We start from the raw sequence: 15,234 nt of genomic DNA, 5'->3' as shown, positions 1-15,234 counted from the left end.
ACTTATAGACTTGTGGTTTATATAGAAACATACATAGACTTTTTATGTAGTGGGTGGGTACAGTTTTATGACCATGAATGTATATTTTCACATACCTATCGCAATATTAACACTTTACATTTTGATACTAATCGTTACAGTGAATTTATGTAAATACAGTACAATTAAATTTGAGAAAAACTCACCTTGAGTTCCTTGTGAAGATGCATGTGTAGACCAAGAGCTTTTATATGATGCATCTGCAAGAAAAATAATGAAAAGATTTAGTAATATCTTTGATATGTTTAAAGAAAATGAAAAGAAACAAGACAAAGGTGGCTTAGACTAAAAACGGGTGTTATATATATTATCACTGACTGTAAAAATGATTTTATAGATTATTTTAATAATTTTGGATACTTATTATTTTGTTATTTTTAAAAACATGATGTTAAATAATTTATATGATCACTTTCATGAAGTGTCATTGGTAAGTAAATAAAATATATTTGACAGAAAATGTAAACAACAGGTTGTAATCGATGACGGCCCACTTATTGCCACTCTGAAAAGCGACTCGCTCGGACACCAACCACAACGATTTTTTCACTTGACCATTAATGAGCATAATCACCAGCAAATAACATGGAGAAATTGGTAAATGTCCCAGAGCGCGTCAGGTAGTCTGCGGAGCTCTTAATGTCCAACATGGCGTCGCGGGGCGCCGGACACCGGACACTAAGGGGCACTGGATAGACGTCGAAAGAATCGGCGCATGGCCGCGTCACCTTACACGCACACTCGCTCGCTGTCGCAATTCACTAAGCCCGTGTTGCCTGCGCTCACTCCAACCGATTTATGACACAATCTTTGACCTGTCGAACACTTTTGCTGCGATTTTTCACCACCCTCACAGGGGTTGATTCGGAGGGCGGCTGCGGGGGCGTGACTAGGGCGCCGCGCCCAATGAAAAGCGACGCTCCCGGCCAATGGGGAGGCGGCAGGATCGCGAAGCTGTAAAGCGTTGTCGGTTGCGATTTTACATACAAGAGCTAATCCTTATCTTGACGCGCGAGAAAAATAAACATCGTTAGCTGAACGCGCGGCGCCTATCGTTTTCCGAAGAGATAATGGCTGCCGCTTTTCCGCGGGCCGGGAGGGGAGGGGTGAAGGAAAGCTCGGGAGGGGGGTGCGGGGGGAGATGCTTCTTTTTACGCGCTTTCACCGAACAATGGACATGTTTTATGGTGATGTGGCGTGGGGCTGCTCCATTATACGATCACACGAGCTTATCACCCGCTCAATGGGTGAGCTGTTTTATTCGAGACAGTGACTTATTATTCTGAAAAATGTTGCCCGGCAAAGAAAATTTACATTTGATATTTTGAAAGCTTCGACTACACACACCTATAGAGTTTTACGAGCTCGGGACATTTACGACAATTTGTGGATAATTCGCCCTAACAATGGGTCCATAACGACATAAACATGATTCATATACGGACGCTATACATTCTAAGACAATTTCATTTTAAATAGTTTTTTGGAATTTATATGTACTCGTATACACACACATACACATACACATATATAAGTATATATATCCATTAGCTCTACAATATGGACTCTGATGTCGATTAGGGGCGTCTCACGATGAAGGTTTATCTTCTTCTTCTTCTTCTGCCAAATCCGCTCATTCGAGGCGCTTCCAAGAATCCCTGTCACTCGCCCGTCTTCTTGCATCATTCTATGTCAAACCAGCATCCCGTAGCTCCGCCGTATACACTCTATCGATAGTATTTAGCGGCCTTCCAAAAACGCCGGGATCCGGTTAGCTTGAAGAACAAGCAAGCCAGGTTGAAATTCCCTTCTGGCATCAGCAGCACGTGGCTGAGCCAGGTCCAACGTCGCCTCCTCACTCTCAGCGTGATGATAGGCTGCTTGGTGACACATGTTTTACTATTTGTTTTTACCAATTTCATTTATTCAACCTATTAAATTCTTGCCCTACATCCAAAAACACATTGATAAAACAACAATTAAACTTTCTAAACGTCATTTATAAAAAAGCAGGTATTCTTCAATTTTATTATTATTCATTAAATAATAAGATTTGATATAGTTACATTATAGTAAGAATTAATATAACGCAACGCATCCAGTCTCTGACGACGTGTCTAGTAACATTTGTATGTTATTTTAATACGTAATTGGTTGGGTGAATGGTTAGCAACCATTCATCCTAAAATAAAAATTGTTAAGAAAACCTTTACTCCATTGACTTTTATGTGTTTGATAAAAATTGTTTTTCAGTTTACTTTTTTTACTCATTATAATATAATGTAGTATATTAAATAACATGTATGTACATTATTTAATATCGTGAAAGATTGCGTGTCAAGAAAATAAAGCTATGCTGACATCCAAAGGTAAGATTTTTGGTTCATATCTGTAGGCATTAATTATTGTATTGGTACAACAGTTTTCATATCCGATAGCGATTTTTTTTGTTATATTAGTTAAGCGTATAGCTTTGTGTATATTTTAAAATTCGCCGATTGGTTTATATGTTTCATGTGGTGATTTTTATCGCGTGAATTTAGATCACAGCATATTTATATGGCGGCACTCCCTCACCATATAACGACTAACTTACTCAGATTTTTTTAAATTCAGGTGAACATATTTCGATAGTTTACGACGATTACGATATGACTGGATATTCTAAATATTATTGCTCAGTAAAAACGAGAAATTAATTTGGAAATTATTTTCACGTACGTATGGATAGAGTCAGTTTAGTATAATATAATATGTATTACCTACTCACTGCAATGATATAGATTAGAATTTCAATAATCACTATGGACAAAATTAATCGAGTTCAGTTTCAGAATCAGTTTGACCACTTCACCACAAAATATCGTTTGATATGACGGATAGGAATTTTGAATAATTCGAATATATTGCCAATCAAATGAGTTACGTCAGGGGAGTTTTATTTTTTATGAATTTGAATCAAAATAAACAAAAACATCTTGGATTAAAATATATATTTATTTTCTGCCCGCTGTAAATTTTCGTTTAACCATTCGTAGCAGTTAATTAATTTTTAATATCAATTACCGTGACGTAAGATAAAAAGGTGCGCGTTGGGTATAACGCAGAAGAATTGCAATAAAAAATGAATAAAATAAAATATAAATAAAATAAGGCTGGTGAGAGTACGCGGCGTGGTGCATGTCACCAAGCTAATGAAACTGTATTCCATCGAAAACTTCATTGGACGACTGGTTAACTACTGGACAAATGAGATCATATCATAGTCGTACCCAATGAGTACTTCGAGGAAGAACATGACCGAGAATAACTAGAGACCGAGAAAAATGGAAAGAGTTGCAATGAGGGAGACAAGCAATGGACCAAACTTTAAAATGACAAAGTTATTTTTCAGAATAGGTAGGCTAGAATTAATTATGGTAAAGCAGAATATTTTGTATTATCATACTTAATATTTTGGAACTGAAAAAATATGGACAGTGAGATGTACCGATTAAGCTACTGTTATAATTGGTAATTACTAGTTTTTTCTTAATAATGGCACATTTTAAATGTTATTTTAAATTTTGTTAATATTCGCGATGAACTTTTCTTGTTTTAAATCAAAGTATGAACTAAAAAATTATATATTTACTTTGATTGCTAAACTGGATCTCTCAAAATTTTAGTTTTAATGTGTTTTATTATATTTTTATCATAATTATCCAATTACTTACATTTAATCGTAGGTACCTTTCTTATAGAGAATAAAATTGTTGGTCAAATGAGTTACGTAAATAAAAAAAAAATTCAGGTATCAGCTTTATACGCCAGCTCAACCTACATGCTCGCGATAAAAAAGATTACGAATTTTATAACTGGAATCCTTTTTAAATGCTCCCCATTTCAAAGAAAAACATCATAAGTTATACTTAGTGTGAAGTATCACGCTACTTGGCATTGCCACGTGAAAATTCGATGGTCTCGGGTAGGTAATCCATCGAGACGCAGTACAAGTATAGAATATTTAGTTGAAACAATGTGCTACAAAACGTGAAAGATACATTTTCATGAGAATTTATTATACGGACGCTTCGTTAAAAGGCTTCTTTGATAAAAACAAAAAAAAACATAATGTGAATTTTATACTTACAATTTTTTTCAGCTGTGAATATTAAATTTATATACACTTTTTGTTATATATTTTTTCTTGTCAGTCAGGATATAATACATAAGGTAATCAAATATTTTGAATCACATTCATTTAATTTAAAACAACGAGTATTTTAAAGAATAACATAAATATACTAGTACAAAAATAGTCTTAAATCTATCAATATTTAATTAAAATCTAAAACCTCACACGATATTTATTTTTTAAATATACCTGCAATAATGTAATATAACATGTTTGAAAGATTTCCGCTGATTTTAATCCCGTATTAAGGGGCATTCACCCGTTGTTTTATTCCATTGATGTATGTGGTACTATCCACACTCTGGATTATAGATTCTAGACTAATTATGGAATTAATTTAGTACTTAATGCTTGAGCATTGAAAAATACAAGTTACAGACGTTCATAACATGACATAACATAATATATAAAGTTGAACACAGTTATTGTGGTCCCAATTGGCATCACAAATAATTGAATAAATTCTGCACTTTGGGTGAAATAAAAAGTTATATCCTAGATAGTTATTAGGGACTTATACATCACCGATAGCGAGAATGGAATTTTTTAAATTGACACCTATGTAATATAACTACTTAAAGTATTTTTTTTAATTTTTTTTATGTACAAACACATAATTACATTACATTGCCGTTACTATCTGTCCCGAGAATCGGCTCGAGCGGCTCTCGTAGTTCAGTGCGTAAGGTGCTGGTATTTCATTTGGAGGGCCTGAATTCGAACTCGATGAGGTTACAATATATTTATGTGATTTTCTGAAAATCTGCGTGTTTTTGATTGTTTATCTTTTATTACTAAATTTACTACTGTTTCAATACACTACTGTCATTGGGCCTCACGGTCTGTTGTAGTATTAAAGAATCAAAATTTTCCTGATGTTACGATTATTTACTGAGGGAAATTAAACAGATTCTATATTTCGTTGCAATTTTTTTTCCATACCTAGAATATTACTTAACCACTTTTCGCACTGATAAGAAAACCCGTAGAATAACACCTAGTAATAAATAACTCATTTTTACAAAAAAATGTTGGTTAGTCACTTTTTGTATTACAGGGACGATATTATTATGAAATTAAAATTTTGCATGCATATATGAATAAGTGTAAGTGATATTGAATATGAATAAAAATTGCTTATACACAGTATAATATATGTTGTGATATATTCCATAATAATGTAAATGGAATCATGAAAAAGAATGCAATATAACATATTTAACATTAACATTTCCTAATGCTGTTATATTCCGACAGCATTTTCCCAACATGTTAATTATTTTCTCATAACTACTTGTCACGCGACGTTTGGCATTTAGTGTTGTTAAATCGAAAATTTTAATTCTATTTCCTCCCGACGCAAATAAATTAACGAAAATTGAAAGAATGGCCAGCACAATGGCACCATCATCAGCCGATGCCAATCTACTGAGGAAAGAAGGCCTCAGCAAGCTTCTTCTACTTTTCTCGTTCTTTGGATTTGTTCTGCGGCAATATGTCATTTATATTTGTAATATTTTAATGTGTATTTATTTAATACCATCAACTGAGGGTATATACATGATGGGAATTGAATTTAAATTCTAATGGATTTGAGTTTTGTACTGTTATATTTGAGTATTTTTTTGCGATCCGGGTACCGCCTTCCGGCATCTATGTGCACTCACCAATGGAAAATACAAACTGTCAATGTATACAGTTAATTATTGTTTATAATACAGAAATTTTATATAACAAAATAAGGCAAAAATCTTATGGTACATTCTCGTAAAAATGTCTATTGATTTATAATTTATACAATGTGGATTCCCAAATGCTCCATATAAGAGGGAAACTGGCAATTTGTGGATTTGTATAAAATTTCGTAAACAAAGATCGGTTGAACAGAATATAATCAATATCTGAGAAACATAGTGTAATTGCACCGAAAATTAGTTAAGTACAGATTTTATACTATAATTATTATCGACCGGGAAGAGTGAAGGGAGTTAGGGGAGGCCTTCATCCAGTAATGGATCAACCCTAGCTTTTTAATATTATAATATTTGTCATGACCAATTTACACTTAGAGTCTATTTATAACAGAAACCCGAAATTGTTATAATTAAGTTATACATTATAATTATTAAGGACATGAAAGATCTTAAATTGTGTCATTTTTTTAAATAAGGTAGCTTGGCACTCAGGTACAGATACACAATTATTATATTTCTAATTGGGAATATTCCCCAGTGACATATTTTTTTGCTGAAAGATTGTTTGGAATTGATAGGCGACTATTAAAGGCGCATATTTTTTCCCTAATGAAATGATGACAAGTTAGCTTTGTTGATAAACTATTTTTATTCTTATTTTCCTGGAAAAAGTTAAGTCAATGAAAGTGTACCTATATAATAATCGTTTACAATACTATTGTCATTATGTGTTAAAAATATAAAAATGAATTGTATATCGATAAAATTCAATGAATTTACCAAAACATTCACAATAGATTTAGATTTTATAAGATCAAGGTATAAAAGTATGTACCTAAGAGAAATATTTTATATATTTTTTTCTGTATTTTATACAGTAAGCAGGGAGAATCTACCGAGTGAATTAATAATTAGACCCTATTTTAAGACAATATAAAACAATGTATTTATATAATACATATTATACTTATATACACATTCAAAATATACCGATATCAAAGCGGTTTGGTTGACCGCAGCTTTCTATTCATTGGCTCCCCAATTCGCATCACATAAATAACCATCTACATATTGAGAGAATAAATGACTGATGATTTATAAGATATTTATTTGAAACAAGAATGTCACAGTTCTGATTTATAATCAGTGTTGCTAAAATATCGTTCATTAAAATATGGAATATGGGATAAGAAAATAAGCTAGATGACAGAAAAAATATTTCAAGAAATAATTATTAGGTACTAACTTGATTTTTACGAAAACAAAGATTGAACAAGAATATATTATTGTTTTACAACTAATAAATACATCATGCTGCTATAAACCAATTTTTTTAATCACTAAAATGTAGATAACGATATCGTGTTAATATTTAAGCAAATCTTGTGTAATATTTTAGCTTTCTTGTGAGACGCGAAGCTATTCCTGATATCGAAAAACGCTGGATTTAACGCCATACGCCATATGAAAAATCAACGAATCTGGCAAGAAAAACCGTAAGTTGGCATAGCTGTTTATAACTCATTTATAGAATATTATATTAAATCAACGGTAAGCGTTGTGAAAATATAATTAGTATAAATACGCAGATAAGAAACCATTATCTATTAACGTTGTCTTTCTTGAGGCAACTGAATAAAATAATATTAAAAAACCCAATATGTAAAGCATATTCCATGGGTCAAGATCGGTTACGTATTTTTTTGATAATACACTCTCAGTTGTTAATGTAATATTAAAATACAATGTATTTTCATCAATAATAATTAACAAAATATGATGTCATTAAACAAAAAAAAACATCAATGGTATTCAAACGCGACCTTTATCGTGTCGCAAATCATTGCCGGTAGAATATTTTGAATTAATTCGTAGGGTCAGTGAATTTTATTCGAGCTTAAAAGTTTCTTCTTAAGTATAACGCTAATAGAACGTTACGAGACTGGATTCTCTGAAAGCACCGCCTTTGAAAAATATTCGATTAGGATAGCTTGGTAAGTCATTTTCTTACTCTATTTTTGATTTCTCATAGCTAATTTGATATCGGATTTGAGAGACGCTAGCAAAACCAATATCCGCTTCCGCATTGACGAGAATATACAATTCTGTTTGTATAGCATAGTTTATTTAAATATTCTAAATAACAGATAGTAAAAAGCTCTTCGTCGTCAAGTGAAATCGGAGGTATTACGCTATTACTAAAATGAGACAAATTGTGTTGTTTATATTTAAATTTTGGCGGTATATACTACACTGAGAATTTTATTAAATTATTGAGTGTGATAAAAATGATTAGAAAATGTATTTGATTTGAAAACGATTTTCATTTTTACATCAGCCAAGATAAAATATAGTAATTCTTTTAGGTTCCCCATCTCCATCCGTCATATATGCACAGCCGTGGATATGCAGGGCCGCCTTCCATGATGCTTAAAATGTGTCTGAAACAAAAGATTTTACATGCTCATTCTACTATCCAGATATGAAGCCACACGGGATTGATATAAAAACCATGCACCGTGGTGCTTAAAGAAAGAATTAATGATTTAGATACCATTCAGTGGCATTTTTGGCATTACTACTAATCCATTCAATAACGTGGTGTTACAGACCATTCGAGCCTATAGCCGACTGTACAATCTTCTTTCAGTTTATCTATCACGAGCTCTTTCTCTTTAGTCTGCCACATTCATACTATCTGCGTCCTTCTTGTCGTTATCGCGCCCTCAAGACATTGGCCATATTGTTTGAAGAGCTCAGCATTTGTACGGATGAGTCACATTTGATTTTATTTAACAGGTACAATAATTATTATTCTTTGGATAATTTTGTTTTCCAATATTTAGATAGCCTTCTCTTATTTTTTCTCCGTTAGGCTCCGGGTTTCATAACCATATTATATCACATTGTATACCTGGAATTTTGTCTTTTTGGAAAGTGACTTGGACCTGAATAGACACTTCAGGGCGAAGAACACTACGTTTCCACTCTTCAGTCTGTTGGTGAGTTTAGGGTTCATCTCGTTCTTTTGGGAAATGTTAATTCGCAAGTACCTACTTAAAATTAGCGGTCTTTTTGAATGTCGAGTTATTCAACAAAATGTTTCCTGGGTGTCTATTATTTCTCGGTAATCTTAAGTCATAGATGAAATTCTTAGGTACTTGATCATATATTCATTGGTGTAGAATTCAGTGGCGAAGGGTGAATGTAGGCCGTTAGAATCAAATATAAATAGTGCACACTAAACTTTGTCGATCGTACGTATTTATATTGATCTAAAATCTATCATTGAACTAAAACTACAATATATTGATAGTGGTGGTTAGTTTAAAAAAATCAATTAAGTCATACTTATTTGTTTTCGTGGAATTGAGAATACATTTACAGATGGCGTAGGTTATTTTTTTTAAATTCATTAATCCCTGTCTAAGCCAAACCATAAGACATATTCTTCTATCTATAAACTATTACAATAACTATCTGTGATTTAATTGTATAATTTTAGATATTTTTAAACTATTTTTTGATTAATATCTAATATGGCTTTGTTTACGCATGATTTAGCTATTTTTTTAAAAACTGACCGATACTATATGCATATTGTATACGCATAACTGACAAAGTTTAGTGTGCACTATTAATTTATGTCGGATCTTAACATCCTACCTCCATCCTTCACAAGTGAGTGATATTTAATCAAATTCATAGGTATGGTATTGTATTGATTATTAAATTTGTGAAATAAATCTTTCCTAGAAAAAAATGATAAATACCAAAGTGTGCGTGTATGCATGTGTGTGTATGTAATGCAAACCATTGCCTTTCATAATGGCAACAAAAAGATTGCCAGGGGTTCAGATTACATATCGTTATCTCGCCCCGAACTTATTTATATTCCGCCCGGAAGTGGAACCACCAGGACGGGATTTGGCATGTTAGACAGCGCGAAATCTAAAGGGTCATAAGTACAATATTTATAACAACCTTACACTTGAATCGAATTAATTGAACCCGAAAGATTTTCTGCTTCACACTAAAAATCTCACTACAAACATATTCAATGTAACCAGATTTTTTTCGGAGGGGGGATTCAATAAAAAAAAATATCTCGAATAATTTATAATTAATTTTTAAGCGTTGGCGGGTTAAACAAAATCTGACAGGTGCCACTGATTTCCACATTTACTACGTAGTCCCCGTACTTTTTAGGTTACATTCCCTACACCCAGACACTCCGTTTTGTATATCTAGTGATGAACACCTGGCTTGCAGCTATAACTACATGTGCTTACCTACGAGTTAATGTAACCTTTCACATCTATTTACATGTGGTTATCGAATGCGCGTGGCCTATCAGTTTTTATTGTCAGGATAGTTAGTGTCCGTTCGTGTCATCTGCGCTGCCTTGTATTTTGTATATATCGCTTCAGGATATTAAAATAAACATTTGATGCATCAGCTGATGATTGCACTAATTAATAATTAATGGATGCAACGGGTTTTACACTGACACGGGCCTTGCATGACGTAGAAAATACCGTGTGCCAACCCTTTGAGATGGCTATTTGACAGTCAAATCATCAGGGTCACGTTTCTCAGTCATGAGAAAGAAGAAGGCGTATGATTAAATTTGTGATTTTGTCGTTGGGATGGGATTTCCTCATTTTAATAAGTATTTTTTACATTTATTATTTACATTATTTTTTATGTGATAAATTATATTTTATTTTAATTAAAATTAGTCTTGATCAAAAAACAATACTCATTACGATGTTAGTTAGTTTGTAAGTATAATTGTAAAAATTCCAAATCGCGTAGGTCATTATGATAGACGAACGCACTCAAAAAGAAAATTAATATAATATACTAACCCCTCGTTAAAAACAAGCGATATCTCAAAATCTGGCTCTGTTGCATCGGTGGTCGTGTGTCAGGGGTTGCAAAAGTCAAGCCGCGGCGCCCGAACAGGATCGAGGGATCGCGACCCGGCGCTCGCCACCCCAACCAATAATAATAATAATAATTCGGTGAGGGGGACGCTAGGGTCTAAATCGAAGAGACATTCAGCATGCTCACGGCACCGTAATGTTGTCACAAAACACTCGTTTGTATTTTTAAGTGGCGTTTCTCAGTGGCACCCTGGCGCGTCGCAACCCTCCCACCCCCGGGTGTGACTTTACGTGCGTGCGCTGCATATTGTTTCTATTATCAAAATGATCATGTTCGCAATAACAACATTGTGGGAAGAAAATCCTAGGCCTACTTTTCACATGCTAGGATTTTTGTGCATTGTCATATAACGGAGCGGTGATTTATAATATACAAGTCGAGTGCCCAGTAGACCTAAATGGTTATTGCTGTTACCATTAATAATAATGTAAAAAAATCTCATGTACTCGTATATAACTAAATACTGAAATCGTTATGATCAATATATTATATTGAGTACATACTCCAAGTTACAAATACAAACGGAAGGGAAGGGATGATTACTTTAATCATCATCATCAACCGGGTCGATCCAATTCTTGATAAAGGTCTCTCTCGTCCATAGTTATTTGCTATTACATACATAATTACAACTATATGAGTTATCCGGCTGATTTTAGAACGTCCTCTAGTCGTTTATTACCACTGTATGATGGCATTTATCCAACAGCGACCTGTATCACGTGGCGTACTCTTGTCTGTTTCCTTATCCATTGGTTTATCTTTCTGCATCATACCCAAGATTCACGTTTCTGTGCCATGTTACGCTTCTCCTATTTTTTTGATTTCTCTTCTATTAAGGGTCCATGTTTCATACGCATTAGTGAGCATTGGTAGCACACGTTATACGAATACTTCGCGTTTAAGACACAATGGGAAGTCACTTTTGAAGATATTTTCTTGATAATATTTTTTGGTAAAATGACATGATACGAGTAGTTTTAAAAAAATAACGACATTATAAACTTATTTTTAATCATCGAATAATTCACAAGATTTGAGAATGTAATTTAGAAACAACACATTAAAATAAACGTAAGTAGGTAGGGCGCAAGCCAAATTATTGATAAACCGGATTACGCAGAATCTGATGAATGTAGGATGGTGTTCTGTCTGGCTCCATATTTTTTCAAGATTTTTCATAATTCGTATATTTCTGATGTGTTTCTAAATTATGTATGAAGTTACATTTTTTATTTATTTAAACATAATATTATCTATCCACTAAGTTTATCTTTAAATGGATAACGTGGACATTGTGAAACTGAGTCATCATTTTGGAACGGTCGCAAGATCATCCTTTTTCAAGTCTCAATGATGAGATTTTCAATTAATAATAATTCTTTCATTGATTCAATAAAGTGATGTGGAGCTTGGCTACCTCACGAATAAGCTTGTAACAGTTTTTTTTTATAAAGTGGTTTAAGTCACGTGGTCAACCTATAAAGTCCATGGTGTTGATCCAAACACGTATTTAAAAACAACATGTTAATTTACAAGGCGTGCGATTCAAACGCAAAACCCGCGACTCCATAAGTGGACATGTTATCAGTCATCTATCGTGGACGTTATTGATTATATCTTTAATGAAATTTTGTCAACTGAAATAAATTAATAATGTTTAGGCATTATTATAATATAATTAATACTAAGTATCCTATTGTATATTATGAGAGAATTTAGCTTTTTGCTCTACAACGTTTAACAGCGATTCACTAGGTATCACTTTCCATGGGTAGCATTGGTGTCTAAATAAAATAATAAAATGGTGTCAGTTTTGAAGTTTTGTTTTGGTTTAATTACTTGCATATTTTTTTTTATTTTTAGACTTGTAACACCTATGTGAGGCGTTGTTATCTCGGTTCGGTCCTAAAAATAAATCAAAGAGCATACTATGTGCGTAGCTTCCAATAAATCAAATGACGTACATATATATAATTTTAATATTAAAATACTGAGGGTACTTGATGGATTTTGAATTTAAATTCTAATGGATTTAAGTTTTGTACATCCTGTGTGTATTTACCTTTTAGGGAGTGCAAATAGTGTTTGAAAATGGAGAAAGGAAATGAATCCCGGGTCAAAAAAAAATGACTCAAATGGAATAGTACAAAACTTAAATTCATTCGAATATAATTTTATATTAGACTTAGTAACGGCGTTTTCGGCAATGACTGTGTTTATAATTAATTATATTGTTATGCATAGATCATTAGTTTAATAAACAGTCGTCGTTTTGTGTCTATGAATTTTCAACGATGACGTCATAATACACTATTTCGTTACTAGTCGCAATTGCTGGTAGACTGTGAAAACGTGTCCCAGTGTCACGTCACTCCACGCAGGTCGCTCTCAGTCTCACGTCGTAGCACAATCGCGCACGAAGGCCGAATTGAAAAACAGTCGCACGACTGACTCGCGACTAAGTGCGATCGCAGCCGTCTGGGATGTGAATGGGGATCCTCACACAATTCTTCACCGAACTATATATATATTTTTTTTAAATAATTTTACCGAAACTTGAATGCGACCCGCTATCATATCACCTCTTCTCCTCTGGGTGAGGATCTGTTGTTCAGCCCTCTCAACAACTCTGTTATTTTTTTTTTACAATTTTACCGCGTTCTTCTGTCTTCGTCACAGTTATAATTTGCGTCGCTTATAATTTTGGCACTGTAAAGACCTATACTATAATAATATGATCTTCTTATGATCGAACATCATAAAACATTCGCTTTAGCATTAGCTGCAAATCGCTTCTCTCAACGAAGATATGAATAATTTGTTGGTTACATGCAAGAGATTAATATGGACGAAGCATCTGGAAAAAAATGACACTCACTTTTTTGTCGGGTCTGCCGAATGGCATAATCTGTTCTAACGCCATTACAATAAAGGTGATATTGCTATAAATTCCCGATGCTTTTTGTCGGATCTGCCGAATGGTTCGGTTCGAACGGGTTCGCTCAAATGAACATTGACACTAGAAACACTTTTCTAACGCCATTATAATAAAAGTGATATTGCTATAAAATCCCGATGCGTGATATTGCATAATGGAAATTGCGTGACGTCTACCTATACATGTGCGAATGTCGCTATGCACGAATTTACTTGCTAGTTACTGTATTGAGTGCGTTGTCCATTAATAATGTCGTTGGTTACATATAAATTGTGAACATATTTCGCAGCGAGTTTATTTTTATTAGATTAAATATGAACATTAATGCAATTTTCATATCTGATTTTCGCAAAATTCATGAATTCAAAAATGAAAACCTAACCTAACCTAACAAATAATCCAGTATATCGGCTTATATTTCAAAATTTATTGTTGTGGGAATCTATTCACATACTTTGATGTTATTGATTCATTCCAAAATCTCAAGCTTAGCATATATTATTCTATGTAACAGTAAAGTTTCCAATAAATTAAATCCGGCTAATGTGTAATGAAAAACCATCATTACTGATTTAAAAATCGTAAAACGAAAAAATGAAAGAAAGGGTTCAAACCACCACACTATTGCAGTTAAATCCTATACCCAGCGCGGAAAAAATATCTACTATTACCCATGGCCTCCATATCCTGAAGCGGGCCCCCAGGCTATGATGTTTGGCGGGCCCCCCTACCTCTCGCTAAGGGTAAAGTCAGTGTGACGCGCTGCAGTAGCGTTATCCAAATGGTGTATTTTTAGCGATTGTTTATATTTTTAATATGTACGAGTAGGTACATCCATTTGCATGATGGAGTTGTCGAGTATCGGCACACAGTAAAATTGCATCGTACAACCAGATAGTTTTAGTTATTAGCACCATATCAAAATAGCACCGCAGGCGACTTTTTTTACTATTAGAGCAAATTTCTATGTTTATCTCACTTATCTGGTCGGCTCGCCACGCCGGGTCCTTCCTGAGCCCAGGCCCTGTCAGCCCCCCTTGTGGGGGCCATGCTGTTACCCATATTTAATACGGATACGTGAAAAAATAATTCTTATAGCTCAATTCGGACCACCTGCTCTTCGATCTGCAGGCGAACGCTCTATAACTGAGTTTTGGTTGCGATCTATGAGCTAGTTTAGGTTAGGTTTACACAAATTCAACTTAACCTAACCTCTGGATTAACTGTGCATAATTAAATTCAGTGTTTGACATTGAAAATTACAGATTACAAAGTCCAAAGCATATCACTCATACATAAGCTTTGAGAATACAATATCTGAAAAAAAAATGAAATATATTTTATGTTTTCGGTCATATTTTTTAAAACTTTGTTTATAACAAATGGGCCTACGTGAAGTAAAGGTTACATTGACTTACTTTTTATTATTATTA

At 33.7% G+C, this 15,234-nt stretch overlaps 1 protein-coding gene across 1 annotated transcript in view; it reads right to left on the bottom strand.

Moving 5' to 3' along the window:
- LOC147079718 (DNA-binding protein D-ETS-3-like) overlaps positions 1-15,234 on the bottom strand; it is a 207,558-nt gene that overhangs the window by 86,658 nt on the left and 105,666 nt on the right. The window contains exon 4 of the mRNA XM_085943576.1: positions 186-239. Coding sequence (XP_085799702.1) covers positions 186-239 — 54 coding nt within the window. The remainder of the gene's footprint in view (positions 1-185; positions 240-15,234) is intronic.

This window comes from Rhyacophila brunnea, unplaced genomic scaffold, assembly GCF_057557595.1.
Source record: "Rhyacophila brunnea isolate RB1 unplaced genomic scaffold, BYU_Rbru_1.0 scaffold_1, whole genome shotgun sequence".
Classification (NCBI taxonomy): Eukaryota; Metazoa; Arthropoda; class Insecta; order Trichoptera; family Rhyacophilidae; genus Rhyacophila; species Rhyacophila brunnea.
Note: the sequence above shows the minus strand (reverse complement) of the source record. Positions and strands in the feature narration are given on the sequence as shown.